This window comes from Siphateles boraxobius, unplaced genomic scaffold (genome assembly GCF_051911475.1).
Source record: "Siphateles boraxobius isolate OS27281-9 unplaced genomic scaffold, OSU_SipBor_1 130, whole genome shotgun sequence".
Taxonomy (NCBI): domain Eukaryota; kingdom Metazoa; phylum Chordata; class Actinopteri; order Cypriniformes; family Leuciscidae; genus Siphateles; species Siphateles boraxobius.
The window spans coordinates 39,927,495-39,948,705 of NW_027508734.1; the positions used below are offsets into that span (position 1 = coordinate 39,927,495).

General features: G+C 36.5%; 1 protein-coding gene across 2 annotated transcripts; it reads right to left on the bottom strand.

Moving 5' to 3' along the window:
- Positions 1-3,731: 3,731 nt before the first annotated feature.
- On the bottom strand, positions 3,732-20,383 carry znf280d (zinc finger protein 280D). Of its 2 annotated transcripts, none has more exons than XM_077229444.1 (18): positions 20,249-20,383; positions 19,484-19,649; positions 19,168-19,394; positions 18,789-18,891; positions 14,114-14,341; positions 13,686-13,733; positions 13,501-13,586; positions 12,208-12,440; positions 10,040-10,197; positions 9,323-9,423; positions 9,101-9,247; positions 8,454-8,588; positions 8,085-8,296; positions 7,568-7,708; positions 7,434-7,496; positions 7,231-7,349; positions 7,112-7,139; positions 3,732-4,957 (listed from the first exon to the last, which is right to left on the bottom strand). In XM_077229444.1, exons 2-18 carry the CDS (start codon positions 19,647-19,649, stop codon positions 4,519-4,521), a joined length of 2,634 nt encoding a protein of 877 aa, XP_077085559.1. In that variant the 5' UTR covers positions 20,249-20,383; the 3' UTR covers positions 3,732-4,518. The 2 variants fall into 2 exon arrangements, with proteins under 2 accessions (XP_077085559.1, XP_077085558.1); XM_077229443.1 differs by having other exon boundaries at positions 14,114-14,344.
- Positions 20,384-21,211: the final 828 nt, after the last annotated feature.

Consider the following 21,211-nt stretch of genomic DNA (forward strand, 5'->3'; position numbering starts at 1 on the left):
GTGCGTTTATGAAAGCTATTTTAATGACAACAGTTGTGTTACTTCAAAAGAAAAAAACAATCAGACTGTGTTTATAAAGCTGTTATTGTTCTTTGGCGATGCGGGTTTTTTATTAATGCCCACAAAATGAAAATGAAACAATATATATATATATATATATATATATATATAAATATATTGTTTCATTTTCATTATATTTCATTATATATATAACAGGAACAATAAAAAACGAGACATATATCACAAAAACAATACTAATAAAATAACAAAGAGCGAGAGGAGAAGAAAAGGTACAAAAATAAAAAGATAAGAAAAGAATATATATATATATATATATATATATATACTAATAAAATAACTAAGAGCGAGAGGAGAATAAAAGGTAAAAACATAAAAAGATAAGAAAAGAATATATATATATATATATATATATATATATATATATATATATATATATATATATATATATATATATATATATAGGCCTACCAGGTTATAACACTGAGAGTAATTTGACTTTTAAAATATGTTTAGTTTTTTGTGCCCATCAAAGACAAAACATAGGAATTAGTCTACCAGAAGAATGGACAGTAGCTTGATCTTACCCAAAAAATTGCATTTGTGAATAAAAAAAATAGCCAAGTATCATATAACAACTGAATTTGAGAACTGGAGTTGTGATAATGAAAAATAATATTTAAGGTGTTAACATGTTCTGTTTTTTTGTTTTGTTTTTTTGATAGGTAGCCTACATAAATTATTTTAAAAAAGCTTTAACACAAACACAAAAAATCATGTACAATTGCTTCACTCTTGACCGATGCAGTAAAATGCTAACCAACCAATGGGCAGAAGTTGACCCCTTAAGACACAGCCCCTCCTCATTTGTATAATGAGGCAGAAATGCATACAGAAATGTAAAAGCGACAGGCAGAAATGAATAGCATTGAAGAAATAAATAGGATAAAAAAATACAAAGGAAGAATAAAACAGACAAAAATATTATAACAGGCACATAAATAAATAAGGTAATTATTACAAAGGTGAATAAATAAAGAAGCTAATTGAGAGATATATACATTTATGTCTCACTGTATAATTTTATTACTACCTACATTTATTTGTTTATTTTATTTTTTGGGGCAATTAATTGTATGCTTATTTATTTATTTATTGAGCATTTATTTATTTCTGTATTTATTTTTAAATATGGTAGAGCTGGTCCTCCATAAAATATATGCCTATGTATAGATATGTCATGCTATTTAAAATATAAGTAGCCTACATATATGGCCATATATTACCCTTTTGTATGGGTAAAACATACAAAATATATTTCAGGCCTAGTGGAGTTGGTAACTAATAATAGTAGTAAATGTGTAAAGTTGCATAAAATGTAAATACTAAAGCAACTGTTTGCTATCTGTGCTGTTGCCCAATGCCCAGTGATCCAGTTGGAATTTTCATCCCAAAATGGCGGCCGCGCTACCGAAGCGCCACCTAGTGGCTGTTACCAAAAAAGCATCAGAGTTTTCATGTAAGTGAAAACCGCCCAGCGGAGGGGGGCGTGCACCTGAGACGCAGTGTGTATTGAACTTGTCTACCTCACAGCCGTTGGTCTAGCTCACCAACAACCCCTTACGTCACGAACCACCCCAAACATCCAATAGGAAAATTCAACTGCAGTAGCCACCATTCAACCTGAAGAGGGCAGCACTCAGACGTTTTTACACACTTTATACATGAATATCAGATGATGTCACCCATAGACATATGATTTCTATGATGTCACAATGTCTCCTCACTGACGTCACTCAATTCCGAAACTTGTCTTCCGCCATCTTGAGTACCTGATTCGGCAAGATCGATACGTCAGTCTCAAAGGAAGTAGAGCTTATTCTCTGGCCGAGCCCGAACTTGCGGGCCGATATTTCCCGTCACTATCCTCGGGCCGGGCCCTTGATCTAGAGATGTGCACTCAATGCAAAAGAGTGCGGCGCGGGACTAGATTTGATGGCGAGTGCGAGCGGCAATGCACTCACTGTGTGTGTGCGCCTTGCAGGGAGAATAAAACGATTCGCGGGATTCACGCAAACTAGAAATATCTATGAATAAAACATATAAAAACTAATACATTTTTGCAGAAAGGCAACAAGAACTAAAACAAAATAGAAACGACTTACAGGCCAGAGTTTCCTTTTAAAACACGTTTGCAGCGTTGAGCAATGTAGCCGAAAACAGACATACGTGTTGATTTCTTCAACGCAAAGGCCAATCAGAAGCATTTAAGATAGACTCCCCTCACTGCTCAAAACCTCTATGCTCAAAACTGACTTTTTGTTCAAAGCTCTGAATGCTGACAAATCCTCTAATTTTAAAAAACAAAGTGTAGCTATATATTATGAAAGATTCATTGTGCAGTCAGCTTGATTGATATTAACAGAGATGTGAGATCGCGATAACTGATGTCAGCTTTTTAGGAATTATTAAGGGAGCGCACTTTGCGCGGATTCAGTCAAAATCCTTCAATCATATCATGCCCAACCATGCACGCAGCTGCTTGCTTTTATGTTATAACAGTGGTTTGTGTGTGCAAACTCTCTGTGCAGTGTTCATGTTGTATGTGGTGAGTGGATGTAAATGATAATGAGTTTACGCTATTTTAGGGGTGTGCGATATCACGATTTATGATCGTGGATTAAAATATATCCACCATCTGCTTTTGAAGAAATGTCGTAGTATCCTGCATTCTATCAGTTGCAGTTCTGGCGCCTCCGTCTCAGCATAGACTACAACGCGACGTATATTCACATCAAATGTTAACGCAAAGGAACGGGACAATGCAGTTCACATAAGTTCATTATTTGCATGTGCTAACAAGTCTGTCTAACAACAGCGACAGGTTACTGAACGAAGTTATTTTTCTAGTCTTATTACGCGAATACTGTCAAATACACACAGGGTTTACATAAACAAAGTTGGGTATGTATAAAGTGAAACAAACAGAGAAAATCTGCTTCATAGCTAATGCCGTCAGTATTGTAGACAGTACCCGGCAGGTACTCAAGATTGCGGCAGTCAACTGGAAAAAGATCGGATGACGTAAGAGGTCATGTGACTGATATTCATGTATACACAAATGTCAAAAAATGTACTCGAATCAATGAACAGTACTAATAAAGCCCCATTCTTACAGACTAACTAAAAAAAATTGGTTTAGTGTTTAGTTACCCTTTAAGGATAACATAAAAATAATAATAGCTATCATAATAAAAAAGCAGAAAAACTTCAATGGGGACTTAAATACTGTAGCTTTTGTGTTGTTTAAACAATACTGCAAATTATATTTAGGTTTTAAAACATTTTTTGAGCTGAATCATGGAATATAAAAAACACTTTTATTACTAAACGTACTCTGGAAAGAAAATGCGCGCCTTCATGTGGTTAAGGGTACATTTTAGGAATAGGGGTTTTCAAACTGTTTCTGGAGATCCACAGCACTGCACATTTTTTATGTGTCACTTACTAAACACCCAGCTCAGATATTCTACGTCTCAGTTTTAAATTAAGAGATATTCGAAAACATACAATAATAGCGAGAATCATATACGGTTACAAAAAAACAACAACCCCGTAATAAGATTCAAAGAGAGCGCACGAGATAAAAGAATCACTGAATCTTTTTTAACCGGTTCTTTGGAAAGAACATCAAAAGAACCGATTCGCATAAATGAGTCTTCTCATCACTATTGTTTATTGAAGTACATAGCATGATTCCACAAGAGTGTGCTCTTCACCAAATCAAGCCCTTACAAGAAAACAAGAAATTGTCTCCAGAAGAAAGGCTAAGATAATACTGTGAATCATAGCAGAACTCTAGTGAATATGTTATAAAAGTTTAATACAGATTAAGACAAATGAATTTCTACAATGTTTTCAGTCTCAATCAATAGGAGAAATGGTTCCCAATGCAGGGTCCTATCCAGATCAAGTACATATAACAATACATTAAACACAATCTAAAAAAAATATCAGGACGCATTTTATCATTCCTAAATACAGTATACTGAGAAATTGCTGAACTTGTTCTTTGTCCTTTGGAAAGGCAGATGTGGGAATCAGCTCCAAGTTAATTAGTTTTATGTTTCCGTTTTGTGTGATCATCTGTAGAGTCCAAATGGACACCACAACTGCGGACAGAAGGACTTATATCATAATCATATGTAGAGAAGAACATTCACATTGCTGCCTTCACAACTCAGTTTCAATCTATAGTGCGCTTCTTTACAATCCTCACACAAGTACAGAAATATTGTACTCGTACAGTTACAGTATAAGATTGAAAATCATGTTTTAGCACAGTATTGAGTCCACCTAATTTTGGGTACAGGAAAAGTTCCTATTAATGCATATTTGATATAAAAAAGGGGGAGATGGAAAGCGAGTCAGCGAGAAACTGCTGCGTCTTGAGTCTTGTGATGTTTCAGGGGATTCTCAGTCCCCAACTGTTTGTTGCAGTTAACCATCCATTTCCACTTGCGAATTCTCAGTCGCATCGTCTTCAAGGACCTTGGAAGGAGTGAGAGGTTCCAGTTGCGAGTCTGTGTTAACAGAATCAATTCCATCCGTTTTACAAAGAAAATCAGTGGGAGTTATGCCCCCTTCACCTGGGAGGGCAGAAATGGGGCTGACAGGAGCCTTAGAGGGTGAGTGAGGGGAAAGGCTCTTGGGTGATTCCTCCTCTGACACATCGAGCGTGACCCCTTTTTTGTCATCCTTCACCTCGTCTGGGTCACTTTTGTCAGCTCCAAGAACCTCTGACCCATCCTCCGTTTCGTTGTCCTCGTTTGGTATAGCTTGTACATCACTGATCGCAATGGGTTCTTTCTCATCTCTGGCCTCAGTATTTGATTTAATGGGAAGGAGTTGTTTGGAGTCATCGTGGGTTTCCAGTGACCTGAATTATGAGGTGCAAGAAAAACAGAAAAGCACACGAACATGAACAGAGTGACAATGCTCCATTAATAATTATGAGCTGTAATATCACCTGACTCATACAAAATATTATTATCAGGTTTTTTTTAGTTACAATAAAGACGGCCGCAAAAAGATCATAATTCACCAAAAAATTCAGAAAAAAATTAATACATTTTGTATTAATACAATAAAGAATGATTTTAGGATTGTTTGTAAGAATTTTAGCTTTGTGAAAATCTTCATGACAGTTATCCCCTAAATTTTTATTACTGCAATTCATTTGAAGGTATTATTTTTTTAAGGTTATTTTTAATTCCCATAATTCTCAATGGTGATTCTCATTAGAATGCAGTGCAATGATAAATTTCAATGATTTATTTCAAGGAATTACAACACTAATATTCTAGAATCCCAATTCCTTTGATTGGAAATACCATTTTCCCCTTTACATTACAGTATTTAATTTTTTTTCTTTGACATTACAGCAATGAGAACTGGGGGCAAGCAAATTCTTGTTTATATTTATTTTGGGAGGACAAATGTTAATGACAGAAACCATTAAATTAAGTCAAACACTCAACATAAGTCCTAGCAAACTACACTGGGTTTTAAAGTCTTATTTCCCAATGGATAATGTCTAAGTATGTGAGTAAGTGATTCTTCCGTTTTGAAATTGATTATTTTCCATTAGAAAGAGACAGCATTTTTTTATATACAAATATTCTCCCCCTTTCACAGCCACTCATAAGCATTTCTCTGTGGTCCACATTAATAACAATGCTTTAATTAATGGCAAAATTCCTATTTAAATTTAAGTAAGGTCACCTGGATACCACTTAATAGGCATCCCAATTACACTAATGAAAAAATAGAGATAATTTTTTATAATAAATGATATTTTCAAACAATTCATAGGTCAGGGGGTCTGTATTTATACCCGTTTCATCAGAAAAGGTAATTTGTCTCAATCAGGCAAGCTACACTTCCCAGTCTATTTTTACTCTCCTCTTTACACAGCTCTAACCTCTACATGTAACAAAAATACAAATAAGCATATGGTGTCATTGTACACTAATACATCATGCGTAGAACAATTAGAGCATATCAGAACATTGAGAATAACACCAGTAACTTATTAAAACGGCAGCCCTCTACGGATGCACTAAAGCTCGAGTCGTCATTGGCTAGTATATTTTTATTTTAGTTGCCAGACTTTTTACATGGAATGCAAGAAGAATGAAAAAATTAAACATAATATAAATAGAAGTATAAAATATAAATTTCAAACACTATTAAAGTCAAGTAAATAGTCTGTTATTAAATCAGAACAAATTATCTAATGACCACAAATAAACAATAGAACAAAGATGCTAATTAAAAAAGCAGTGCTTTTCAGGTTGTTAGATAGATTAGTAATCAGACGTAAAATAACACCGCATAATCTTCACTGTCTAAATTAAATATAGATGAATCCTTATTAAAGTTACAAAAGTTATTCAGTCAAGAGCATTGAGTGATTTTTTGCAGTGAGAGTAGTTTGGTTAACATTAAAAACAGACAGCAGCAGGAATATTAGGCTGCCGTCACTAAGACAATGCACAGATCCAATAAACTGATACTTTACACGTGCGTTCACTTTCTCGACTGTTTACTTTCACTCACAAGACCTTAAACTTTAAAAAGAGAGATTGTTTCAGTATTCATGTGCTGTCAAGATGCAGCTTTCTGGGCACGCACTTCAGATGTGCAGTTTGTGCACACAAAAATTCTCACAGCTTAAAAACGTGTGGAAATGATCAAACTTTTATGACGACGCAGCACTGGTCCGATCGGGAAAGTGCTTTCAGCCAAGCGACGGTGCGTAAAGCTCAGCAGGCAATAAAATTACATTTGCACTAAACTTATTTTTTGCCTCTAACTCAATTACAGGCAACTGTGATTAGCCAATGGCTAGTACATTTTTTTAGTTTTTTTTTGGTCGATTTGGTCGCATATGCGAGTGATTTACCCGCATTGTAGAGGGTTGAATGGACGAGCTTTAAAAATAAACAAGATTTTTAATACCTTAAAAACTTTAATATATCTTAATTACATGCCATAAACAACTGAAAAATAATACAAACAACTTTCTCACCTGTTTATTTCTGATCCTCCATTGGTAACTATAAATAAATGAAAATAGCATGCAAGTTAAGACAATCTGACATCACGAAGAGAATATTTCTGCAGCGACTTGAGGGTCGAGCGTCATACCTGGCTCCATGATGACCTGGCAGGAGTGGTTTGGCCTGCTGAGCAAATGTTCGGTCATCTGGTCAGCGCCAGAGGCATCTGCCAGGAAGTCACACTTGAGGCAGACCAGTGTTAGACTCCTTGAACAAAAGGGGGAGAAAAATTCATAATAATAATAAACCCCTCTATCGCTGTAAACTGTGATGTAATAGATCAAAACTTACCGCATCCCATGTGGAGCCTTCCTCGCTTTGCCAATTCGTACTTTTGAAGAAATGCTGTGAAACCTGCAGTTGAGAAGGTAAAGATCTGATCACATTCATTTGGAACTGTTAATTCATCCATGTTTTCCCCTTACCTGGCCATATGCTGTCTGAAGGCCTTCTGGCAACTTGATCTAAACTTGCATATAGTGCACTTCAGCGATAAAGGATAATGAACGTAAGGGTCCATAACCTCTGAGAGACACTCGACACACTTATTTCCCCCTCTTGGAAGTCTGTGAAGAATAAATACTCATTAACATACTTCAGCATATAGGCTGTGATATAACACATTTATTATACTTCGTATACTTCCATTGCTACGAGTACGCTAGGGTATGCATATGTGTGTGTGCCGTAAATTTCATTATCAGCATAGTATGCATGTATGTACATTGCCAGATTTTTCAATTAACACGTTTTCTAATCTTGGATGTGCCTTCTTTTTTTTGCACTAAATAGTTGGTCCACAAGGTGGCAACACTGGCAGGGACCATTGTGTCACATTCAAATAAGAAATGGAAGAGACTGAATAATATTGTAGCTGTTGTCTGCATTGACGAGAGCTTGTGTTGAAAAACTGAAGTATACGTTGTGCTAAAGAATCCTCACTTCAAACGTTTAAGCTCATTATTGTGGTTGGTTCGGTTAAAGCTGAATTGGCTTGTGGTCTTTGCCCTTCCTCCATTTAAGTTTGGTTTGGTTGTGTTTGCTGGTGTTCTGACAGGTTGTTTTGCCGTTTCAGGACTTGTGGGTATGATGTAGGATTTGCTTGAAACATCAGAACACATTGGTGCACCAGAAACTGAGGCCCGAATTGTCACCTAAAAAGATAAAATAATGATAATGAGAAGGACTAACGAAAAGTATAATCCCAGATTATTTGTGATTATGTTGTTTATTATACAGTTGTATTATACAGTCTATATTATATAGTTATTTAACTTCCAATTTTTTATAAAGATTTGGTTTCAAGCAGACCTTGGTTCCTGGAGGCAATCCTTCAAGGTTTCTTGGCTTCCTATAGGTTCGATGGAAGTGTGTTTTGTGTTCCACTTTTTCCTTGTAGGTGAGGAAATTTAATCTGCACTTCCCACATCTTTGAATCCCCTTTTTCTAGAAAATACAATAAAAGAACACGGAACATGTAAAAAGTTAAGTTACATTCAACAATTAAATTGTTAATTTAATTTTGATGTGATTTATTGCTAAAAAAAATTTTTTTGGTGTACTATTGTTTTGGTTACAAATCTTGCTCTTGGCCGATAATACTCATGGTTAATCTGGATTACTGTTGCCTGTGAGAAGCCCATAAGGAAAAAACAGGGAAGGTGAAGAGAGTAGGCCGCTACTGTCAGCCTGTTATATATTGCACCGAGTTGTTCGGCAGACAACCAAATCAATCCAACCTTAGAGTGAGAGCCAATGAGGCAGCACATAAATGAGCTACACATTGTGCTGACTTCAGATCAGTGAAGTCTCAAGCTCCAAATACACAGACAAAGAGACAGATGATGTCAAAAAGCTCATGTACACACTCTTTGGTTTAAATTATTAAACAAGGAGGCAATAAATCCATATCCATACAAAACGTAAATAGAAGCATACAAATGAGGTTATACACTCACTTGATGTCTCATGTAGTGTTGCATATACATATGGCCACTGCGAAGGACTTTCAGGCAAAAGGGACAAAGCAGGTCTTTAGTGTTTTCATGAACTGTGCGGAAATGGTTATCCACATCAGAGAAGAAGGAGGACCTGTAGTTACAAACCTTCAAGAGAGCAAAAACAAAGTGAGAACCAAGTATTCGAAATACAAATTACATAAAGCAATGATGAAGCTTTACCTGACAGGCATAGGGCATCTCTCCAGGTTTGTGATTGTCCCTCATGTGCTCTAGAAGCACTTGCTCCGTCTCAAAGGCCAATTCACATATTTTACAGTTGGCTGGGGAAAGAAAAGATATCACTGCACTTAAAATATATCAAAACCATCAAAGTATTCCCTTCTGGTGAAATTCTCATTTCAATTACACCATAAATGACTAGTTTAACCTAACCTCAAGTCCTCCAGGAAAGTTCCTACTCAAGTTTGAAAATCGTAATTACGTGATGTGTGTTCAAGTGATTTTTTGAAAGAATTTTTTTAATATAGCTTTGTTACTGCAAAAGACTACATTTGGTGTGAAATTGATGTTTTATGTATTTAACATTATCATTCAGCTACAGAGAACGATGGAGAAATATCATTTTGTAGCACAAGTTTTAGCTAAACAACTAGTACTTCCTTCTCTCATATTGCCAAGCTGGTCCACTTTGTGGCTTAAGGCCTGTTCACAAAGTTTCAATTATCATCTTGATTCCATGAGAATAGGAAAATCCACACCACAACTTTTATAACGTCACAGAGGAATGCTCTCACTGAAATCACTTAGCGTTGGTGTGTGGACACTAATATACTTCTAGTTATTTTTATCTTTATAGGTGATATGACATGAACTGGCCTTTATTCTGGCCAAGAACCACCAACTTATCAAGGAAAACACTAAAGTATTGTGACTTACTGGTGGACTCAAAGGGGCTGTGGGCGCTCTCTATGTGGCACTGTAGTTGAAAGGGAGTTGAATACTGCCGGTAACAGTGCTGACATGTAGTGTGACTCTCCCAGCTCTCACTGTTCTGCTTCTCCAACTCCAGGTGATGTTTCATGTGGTTCATGAACCTGAGTAAGAGGGAAAAGAACAGATGACAAGGAGCAAAGGATGGCATTACAAAGAGAGAGGTCCAGATAAAAGAATCCCACTAGCTGATTTTCAGCTGTGGCCTTGATTTACATAGCCGTTGAAGAATCAGAGGGCTCAGCGGGTGCCCAACTCCCAGCTAAATTATTGGCCCTGTTGACCATGCAACTTCTGACACATTTAAAATTATCACTGACAGTGGCAAAGACACAGGCGTTTTGCTCAGCAAACACAAAGCAACATACTGTAAATGCTGTTTATGGATGGTGATTGTGTAATGGTTCTCTCATTAAATGACTAATAAAATAACTGAAGCTACAGCTTGTAGATATACAATCACATTCACGGAGTAAACAATTAAATAAAACCCAATTCAGTCTATTACGGTCCAACACTGTTTGTTTTTCTCAAGTTTCAATTAAGTATGTCACCTCTCTCCCATTCTTATTCTAAGTGTGTGTGCAGAGATTTCTGAAGAAAAAAAAAAGTCAGTAGGCGTGACACTCACAACCACAATTGGCTTGCAGGATGCCGCAAGAGACAGAAAGCGTGAGAAGGCATTGGGTACACCTGCAACCTGTGACATTGACACTCTTTAAGGTAAATGCCCTGCTCCACAAACAGCTGCTGTCTGGGGAGAACTCAGTCTGACAAGCGGGACCGCCGTTGACAGAGGTGTGACGACTAAACAGGAAAGCCTTTGATGTGCAAGCAAGTGAATGTCAAACAGATGTACAACATTCAAACAGGTAAACCACCACAAAGTGTCTGCTCTCTCAGGAGTGGAGTTTCCTTTTGCTTTTTCAAAAAGCATCTAAAAATAGACCCATTACATCCTCTGAGAATCATGCAGTTTTAGATGTTGCAACAGAAGTTCTCATCCTATTTTTGAAACGGGTCATATTCCAGCTTTGTCTACAGATTACACTGAATTTAAAAGATACAAATGAGCAGTACATGAACTATCCACTCATCATAAACCGTAATTCATCAAATACGTCTGAAGGGAAGGGAAAATGCCAAAGTTAAAGTAGCTAATGTTCAGCGCCATTGGGAATACAAAATAAAACTCATGCAGTTAAATATAATTAGCCAAATTACAAACATACGCTATTAAAAGTCACCTTTGAACAGTGCGAGGCCTGTGCGTGTGTATTTAAGAAGCATTTGAGCTCCCAAGGGTTTTCCAGAGACAAATGAGCAAATATTCTACTTAAAGTTCACGTTCTAACTGTGCATAATAGCCATTATAATACCAGCAATTATACTGCTCTGCTTCTTTATTTAATGATGTGTTGTTCAGGCTGCCTCTATCCACTCTGCCTCACCTGCCATTGGCGCCCTGACGTTGAGCAGCCAATTTTTCAGTCAGCGCATTCTGCAACCTCAGCTCCCCTAATAGGGATTTTTATGCGGCTGAACTGTGACCCCGCCGCCAGAACTTGGGGTGCGCTGCAAACGCGCCTCCCCATTAAAAGGAGCTTACTGAGGCTTTTCTCACGCCGTGGCTGAGTAAAGTTATTTAATCACAAGAACAGTTCTTATAGCAGCCAAACTAACTTCCATTATTCATCTGTGGCCCCTAGAGGGAACGGGGGTCTGATAATGTCATCCATCTGAGTAGGAATCCAGTGATGGGGTCTGAGAACGGCTGATTTCCTCCAGTCTCTCCAACTACTGCTCTCTCCATCTCTGGGCTCCTGTAGCTAATGACTCTCATGAGCAATGTTCCCTCTAAGCCACATGCCTCACATTGTTCCCGCACAGACCAAAACAATTATACAAAGAAATCAGATTTAAAAAAACGTAGGATTTCTTGAAACGTTTTCGTGTGACGCATTAAATATCATCTACCGGGACTAAGGTCTATAGAGGTTAAACAATCTCAGCACCAGGCTTGGCCACTGACTGATTACAGATGGTTCTTCAATAACATGTGATGGTGTTATAATGGGTGTTTTCTTGTGTGTTTTTTACATTCAAACAAATACCTGATATTGTTCTTGAGCAATTTCAAACAGCTGTTGCACTTGAATGTGGTGTTGGTGTTGGACTTGAACTTGGAAATCAGAGATGAATCCCCTTCACATTTCCCATAGTAGAAGTCTGAAACCAGCATGATCATTTTGCCTTTGTCTGTCTCAATGACTTTCGGTGAGTTGGCTTGTTTGTCAGGCTTTGATGTGGAGGGGAACACAGAATCCAACAATTCAGGGCAGCACAGCTGAAGAAGAGGGGGGGGAGGAGAGGGCATTACATCTCAATACTGCATATAGTGTTGGTTGTAATCCATTACTAAGTTATTTAATTAATTACAGCAATTTAATTACTTTTCTCTTGCAATAAATTAGGGATTACTCTTATTTTTGTAATTTAATTACAGTTACTTCAAATGTAACAGCATTAAATACTGTATAGACTACAGAACAATTATCTGTAAAACAATGGATTTAACATCTAATGTTAAAATGAATGTTTTTAATGTAACCTCCCTTCAATGCTAATCTATGCAATTTTATATTATTTATTTGATAGAATAAAGAACAGTTTCATGCCTATCCTTGTATTTTTCAACTGGTCGAGGCTGATATGGGATTTAGAAAGTAATTAGTGAAGTAATGCAAACTTTTTAGAGAGTAATCAGTACATTAATCTAATTACTCCACTGAAGACGTAAATAGTAGCTAGTAATTAATTATTTTTTTAGAGTAATTTACCCAACACTGACTGCATTTCCTCTGAGGGATCAATAAAGTATATCTTTCTCTGAGGTGGCAACCTTTTGATTTTAGGTGCCATTTTTAATTTTCCTATGTAATCAGTCATCAGAGGTTCAAACATGCATGATTTATTGGTTCTTGTACGACAAGCAACTACGGTTTAGCTTCCGTTTACCATATTTGACAAGCACGGTGTATGTGCATTGATAAATTAAAGCCTAAATTAAATATCTTCATTATATAAAGCGTTTGTCTCTTCAGAACACTTGGATTAAACTGGTCGATATATATGGATTACTTTTACAATGTCTTTATAAACTTTTTGAAGATTGAAATCGTTGATTAAATGGCCTTTTAATGGTTGAACAAAAAATTTAGAGAATATTAAAAATATCTTCATTTGTGTTCCAAAGATGAACAAATGTCTTATTGATTTGGAAAGACATGAGGGTGAAGACGATTTTAATTTTTGGGTGAACAATGGCATAATCGGTTGTTAATGTTCAGATGTAGCTCAGCCTGATTGAACTCAAAGCTGTTGTTAAAACAGTATAGTAAACAAACCTTCATGTGACTTTTTAAAGGCTGAAAGCCAAACACATTTTGACACTTGGGACATTTCTTTCTGAGGGAAAAATCATTTTCTCCAGCTGTCAAAGAAGGAAAAAAAAATTAAAAGATGAAAAGAGTGTTGCTTCTGGAAATCCTGTAATACATAATGGCTAAAAACCCATCTATGTCAATCTTACCTCCTTTGGACACACTGTTGTTTGTCTCATTTATCCTTGTGCCATTATCTGCGGGTCATAAAAAACAACTGTCTATCCTGTCAAGCCTCATTCCTCAAAAAAAAATAAAAGTCCTACACACAACCTGTCACACACAACCTTCCTCTATCAAAAAATAAAACAAAACAAAAGGCCTCTGACCATTTTCTATTTGTTTTTGGTGTATTTTTATTGAATTGTAGCTAAGCGCATGGATAACAAATAAATCCCATTTTGTTGTTACTTTTAATTGCAGTGGCTCAATCATCCAAAAGTTATGGTGGGTGGATGGTTATTTTAAAGCTTGGTTACAACCTTTCACTTTGGTAAATGATACACTAACCTAGTAACACTAATACAGGACATTAGAAAAAAACATTTTCTGTCCAAACAGACACACACAGGCTTACCTCTGCTGTTCATAGGTTGCATGGATAAGGTTTTTTGTTTAACTAGTATTGGGGTGATGGCTGGTGTGTTTTGAGAGACTGACGTAGTGTGGGATTGAGAAGAAAGGTTAGCTGGGGCTTGTACGTTGGACAAGGTCACCACATTGTCCTGGATGAGCTGTACTTGAGGCCTGTGAATAACCCCTGGCTTTGGTGCAGCACTGACCTGTGAAACTATCTGCTGACCTGCTGCTTGGGAAACAAACACACAAAATAAAAAAAATCACATACCAATTCACCTCATTAGCATTCATCAAACAATCCTGAATGCATCACAGTTTCAACAAAAAAAATATTAAGCAGCACAACTGTTTTCAACATTGAAAATAAGAAATGTTTCTTGAGCACCAAATATTAGAATGATTTCTGAAGGATCATGTGACACTGTGTGATGGGAAAGCTGAATTTTCAGCATCATTACTCCAGTCTTCAATTTCATCTTAAAATATATTCAAATGGAAAACAGATCGTTTTTTTTTGCGCACAAAAAGTATTCTCGTCGTTTGATAAACTTAGGATTGAGCCACTGTAGTCACTTGGACTATTTTAACGATGTCTTTAATAACTTTTCGGGGAACAAATGTCAATCCCGTAATCCCTTATTAAAGTTTTTACTGTATTTCCTATCTTGTTGAGCATATGGCTACATTCACACAGCAAGCATTAGTGCTCAATTCTGATTTGATGCTCAGATCTGATATCTTTGTGTGACTGATCACATTATATTTTTAAATGTGGCCAATAACAAATTTAAGGTCAGAGACCCTTTTCAAAATCATTAAAGGGTTAGTTCACCCAAAAAAGAGAATGATGTCATAATTTACCCGTAAGAAATTTGTTCATCTTCAGAATACAAATTAAGATATTTTAATGCAATTTGAATGAGCTTTCTGTCCCTCCATAGACAGCTACGCAACTACCACTTTGACGCTTCAAAACGTTCATAAAGAGATTGTAAAACTAAAATCACATCAAATTGAGCGGGTTAGTCCACATTTTCTGAAGAGACACGATCGCTTTATATGATGAACAGATTGAATTTAGGCTTTTATTCACATGTAAACATTCATCAACTCCCACATCAGTTGTGGTAAACAGAAGCTCCAGCACGTTCGCTTGATGTGCGAGAACCAATGAGGTTAATTCTTGTGTTATGCAGAAGTTTGAGCTTTAGCAAGAACCAATGAAGTTTGTTCTCACGCGTCAAGCTGTTTTTGTTCACTAATCGATGTTTATGTTAAAGTCTGTTCATCATATAAAACAATTCAGTCTCTTCAGAAAATTTGGACTACAACGCTCAAATCCTATTGATTAGTTTTACAATCTCTTTATGAACTTTTTGAAGTGTCAAAGTGGTAGTTGCATCTCTATTGTTACATTCAAGTGAAATTGCTGTGACTTTGCCGTGGTGTGCCAAAAGCTTATCATTTGAATGTATTTTTAAGCCTTGCGATTTAAAAACGAGTGGTTTTAAACTGTTCAAACGCAATAAGCAGCGAAAGCGAACTCATTTTGTTATATGCTGCTGCTCATACATCACTTGAGTACTTAGGTGACAGTTTACCCAAATAGCCTAAATTAAATCTGTTCATCGTATTAAACGATAGTTTCTTCAGAAAATTTGGACAAAATCACTTAATTTATATTGACTAGTTTTACATTCTCTTCAGGGGCTAGAAATTGTGACAATTTTGGTCGCATATGCTCCCGAAATTTAATCTGCGTGATCTCAATTTATGTGTGGGCATTTATGAGTGTGCAAATAATTGTTGTGGTGCAACCTTTTCTAGAGATAAACTGATGGTTTTTAGTTTAAATTTGTCTGATCTCTATTCCGGACTTTATTAGAATATTAGTCTATTAACAGGACGTTAACAGAGGCCAGAGATGGGACGCGCAACAGACGGACACAAAGAGAGTGCAGACGCGCAACAGAGAAAATACCAGGCACAGCAAGATCACTATTTGTAATGCTTGAAATATAGGAAGAAAAATAATTATATTAAATTGGGGTGGGGGTTTATATGAATAGATCTCTGAAAGGAACTGACTGTCATCAGAATAGTTTTGATGGCATTTTCTTTTCTTCTTATCTACATATAAAGTGGTGCTTGCCTTGAGCACAGCTGCTTTGTTTGCAGCAGTACCCAAAAAAACGCTGTAGCGCTTCTTTTCCATAAGCGCCACCTGCTGTCAGAGAGTGAATTTTCACCTTCATTTAGGCCGTCCTTTTTGTTTTATGCAGGTGTGTCTTATGCAAAAATTTCACATGGGTAAAGTGAATTCTGTATTTGCTCTAAGTCTTGAAATTATGCAATCCAATTTAAATAAAAAACAACTGCTCACTCTACATATGCAGCATCTTTGTTTGGATCGCGATTAAAATGCAGTGGTTGCCTCTAATTTCAAATGGCTCCAGATGTTTTAGAGCAAATAAACAAAAAAATTAAATAACAAAAAACGGCAACCCATATCAGAACTGACTAATTAGCTTGCAAAGAAAAATCTGAATCGGTCATGAAGAATCATGATCGGTGCACAACTACCGATTTCATTCCTCTACGAAACGTGGTGTTATTTTTAAATAAAAGAAATCTTTTAATATATATATAACTACCTACTAACTATATTGTTGCGCTATAAGTTATATAGTATGCAAGTTATAAAGCTATCTCATATGTGAATTTTCCTTTAAGATGTTACAATATAACCACTCTAAGCATATTTGTGTATTCTGGTAGTTTAACGCTGAAGAGCTGTAACGTGACATGTTGTTGAACACGCAGTAAAAGCTGACGCACTTTTTGTTCCGTGCGTTTTAACTGAAAAATGAGTACTCCTAATCTTTATTAAAAACCAACAGGCTGGGGACTTTAATTTTTTGTTGTTGTCTGTAACTATTTGGCAGACGTGAAATACAAACAAGGTCTCGCAAAGACTGCAATACAATATTTGTTCCTCCATCACGTCCCGGTGGGTACAGTGAATGCATGCTGAAATTATTGTTGCGTGGCTACATAAAAGTTTAAGCATATGTGATGCATTGCTGCAATTGGTCTGACTGGCGTGTGTGTGTGTGTGTGTGTGAGAAGGGGTTCTTTTTTTTAAGCTACACTCTCTTGCAATTGAACGTGATAGTTACGTTTACTACTTAAAAATATCATCAAAGCTAAAAATCATATCTAGTCAAACCGCATCACGACATCGCTACAAATACAGTATGGGATTAAAATCATCGAACATCAATAGGCTTAGACTACGTTACCTTGTTTCAGCGAGTTAAGTGTATTAAGTCAATTAAGTGTGTAATGATCCCACACTTTAGACAATTTCTGCCGTTTATTTACATATTTATTCTCCGTCATCGCGCCCACTAAATTCAAAATATATGCGTCCTGAACAGGTCCGTGTGAATAAACGGTCCGTCTGAAACTATCAAATCCCTGAGCCGCGCGTATAGTGCGCGTCATAGGAATTTAACGAGGCTTCGAGGCAGAGTTTTTGCCTCGAGGAATTTTTGTAATCGAGTAACTCGAGGAATCGTTTCAGCCCAAATATATATATATATATATATATATATATATACACACACACACATTTTAGTTGTGGTGCTCCTTAATTTTCAGTGGGTCCTCCTAATTTTTTGATGGTGCTCCTAACTTTTAGAAGTTGGGAGTGCTACCAACTAAAATAAAAGTTAATTTCGTGCCCTGCTCTTCATTAACTTTTTTTTAGGCATCCAAGTGGTAGTTGCGTACTGCGTAGCTGTCAATGGAGGGACAAAAATCCTGTTGTTTTCCTGAAGCTCAAACAGTAGAGCGTTCGTGCTTGCAATGCCAAGTTCATGATTCCCAGGGAAAGCAAGAACTGATAAGAATGTAAAAATGCAATATAAGCCGCTTTGGATAAAAGCGTCTGCCAAATGCATAAATGTAAATGTAGATCTCTGAGTTTATCAAAAAGTTCTTCATTTGTGTTCTGAAAAACGAATGAAAGTTTTACGGGTTTGGAACGACATGAGGATGAGTAATTAATGACAGAATTTTCACTTTTGGGTGAACTAACCCTTTTAACAGAGTTCTTTTTGGCACCTTATTGGGCTTGAAAGGTCAAATACACATGTCAAAATGCCCATCTTTGCAATTAAGTCTTAAGTGAATAGTTGAGAAAGAAAATGCATGCTTTTCAGTATAATACATAAATGTCAGATAGCAGCAGGAATATTAGGCTGCTGCTGTCTTTGTCATTAATGTTAATCAAACAATCTCTCATTGCTCTTGACTGAATCACTTTTGTAACTTTAATAAGAATAAATTTACACAGTGAAGACAATGCAATGTTGTTTGTACATTTGATTACAATTTTTGTATGGTTTCTATATGCCCATCTAGGGCTTTAAGTTTTTCAGGTAGGTATATTTCATTTTGTGCCTTTGTTCTATTATAGCTTAATTGTCCTAATGCTTGTAATTTTGTTCACATTTTGTTAGGCTTGTATTATTTTTTTTGTGATATTGTATAATAGATTTTCATAAATCTGATCACCAATTTTAATATCACAAAAAAAGAAGAAAAAAAAGAGCCTCCCACCCAACCTTAGTAATGTGGAAGAAACAACTACACAAACACATTTATACCTGGCACAACAGTGAAAGTGGTTCCTGGTGGATACTGTGACCCCAAAGAGCTGATGAACGAGGTGTTGCTGTTGAGATTCTGTGGTGACGCCACAATGTAACCCTGGTAAAGTGATAATGATCATTATGAAAATGAAATAATTTAAACTAATAAAGAAAGATTCAGTATCCTGATCAAACAGCCCAATCTATGAAAACACATCAATAAATTAAAATTCATGAATGATTAATAATACTTGGTAAAATTTTACTTCAGTGAGCAGAAGCCTATGGCTACTATGGACTAAAAGCAACTCTATAATTGTGCTTAGCATTTTTTCAGCACAAATTATAGATTTAGAATACATATTTTAACTGAGAAAAATCAATAAAGAGTTACCTGATTGTTAATGATGATGGGTTGAGGGGTTGTTTGAGGTCCTAGAGTTGTGTTGAGAGGGATGAGGATGGGGTTACCACCTGATGGGGCTGAGCCTCTGACCATGAGTGTATGGCCTGTAGCCATCACTGCGGGGTTCGGCAGGGTTTGGGGAGTCTTTTGTGATGCTGCCACCATCGAGGGGTTAGGAACCGGGACATTTCGCTGGTTCTGTTGGTTAACGGCACCTGAAGATCATAAGGAACACAATGATAAACATTTCAAGGAAAGACCAGATCAGAGGTGTCCTTATCAGTATGCCAAAATGGAGCTGTACCTGGTCTTGTACTGGCCGCAGACTTGGAGCTACAGATTTCACTGACAAATATTGGTTCATCATCATCATCCTCATCATCAACCAGATCTATTAGATTGGTTTCGGGTACTGCCTTCTGCCACGGCTCCAACTCCTCCTCTTCACATTCCATAAACAGCTCAGACATCTGAGAAGAAACAAAAATTATCAGGGCAATGTTATGTGGTTAACGTAATCACATCAAATACCGACAAAATACATTATAACATACCAGGACAATTACACTTCAGCTAATGCTTGAGAGTCCAGTAAAACTAAGATGCTATGAGTCGAAACCAATTTATCTTTGCTGCACAAAGGACATAGACTATAGTTATCTCAACTTAATAATGTAAAGTTTAGATGCCCGATCAAAACCTGTGATCCACCTCTTGCAGGCACGATATTAGCAGGCTCGACTGTTACTGCGGACACAAACCGGCTAAAATGCTAATTCAGATTCCCAAAATTTCACTCCCATATATTACTTAAAATAAAAATACAGTCAAGAAATAAGTGCACAAATGCTAAGAAATCAGAGACATTCACACACAGACTTTCTATTTAGCACATTATTCAGAAATCTGTTAGCAAGCAAGTCGACTGTCTGGATGCTAACAGGCTAAAAGCAAGACAAATAGCAAGCGGCTCCATAGAGAAACAGCAAGCCACACAGGAAATGTTCACTGGGTTTATGATAACACAGAGGCAAAACATTGCAGATTAAAAAACGAAACTCAAACTTACCTTTTAAAATCTCGAAATATTTACTAACAACATCAGTGTTGATTGAGAAAGACACGCTCACCGCGGCATGAAGCGCGGAGACTCATGGGAAATCAGAGGGGCTATTGTTGAGAAACCAAGATGCTCACGTCTCCCACAGAACCTAGACTTTTTTCAACTTTTCGAAATGTCTTAAATTAAAAATATAGGACATTAAGTAATTGTGTGCTGAGAAGAAATTAAACAATAACTACTACATGAATGAGTAAGACGATATAAACTAGGCCAAAAGAAAGACAAACGTATAGGCTACATGCATACATGTTCTTTAGTAGAGTAGCCTAAGTTTTAGATTGTAAGACTTGCAACGTAATACTAAAATTAACAATCAAGTTTCGAAATATTTCAAGGAAACTAGTGGATGTTACATTAAACACAACTAATATTAAAATAACGTCAGAAAAGTGTCATACCCAGTAGTTTTAGGCAAATAAATGGACAGAATCATAAAGATAATATATAATTCTGTAAGAGTTCAATTTGACTATAACAACTTTAACAGTCTTGTCTGGCTTCTGTTTTTTTTTGACCAACAGGTGGCACTATGAGTATTGTGATGGGCTATGAGGATGCATGCCCTTTATAAACAATGAATGTCATCATCACCAACAGATGATAAGCTACTTCTCGTTCTTTCATTTAGAAAGTTAAGAAGAAAAAGAGTTTTTTTGGGGTTTTTTTGGATGGCATGTATTTTTCAGCTGTGAGCTATTTCGGCTTAGTGACATACTCTGTGCACCTTTTGTTCTGGACAAGAAATTGGTCTGTGACATTCTTTTTGTAGTTTCTTGAAAGTTAAATATCTGTGAATAAACTTGATTAAAATTGGTAAATGTTTGGGTAATGGTGTAAACAATTTCCCCCTGTTCTCTATAATTTGTGAAATAGCCTACTCAATATCAATATTTTGAATAGGCCTATTCA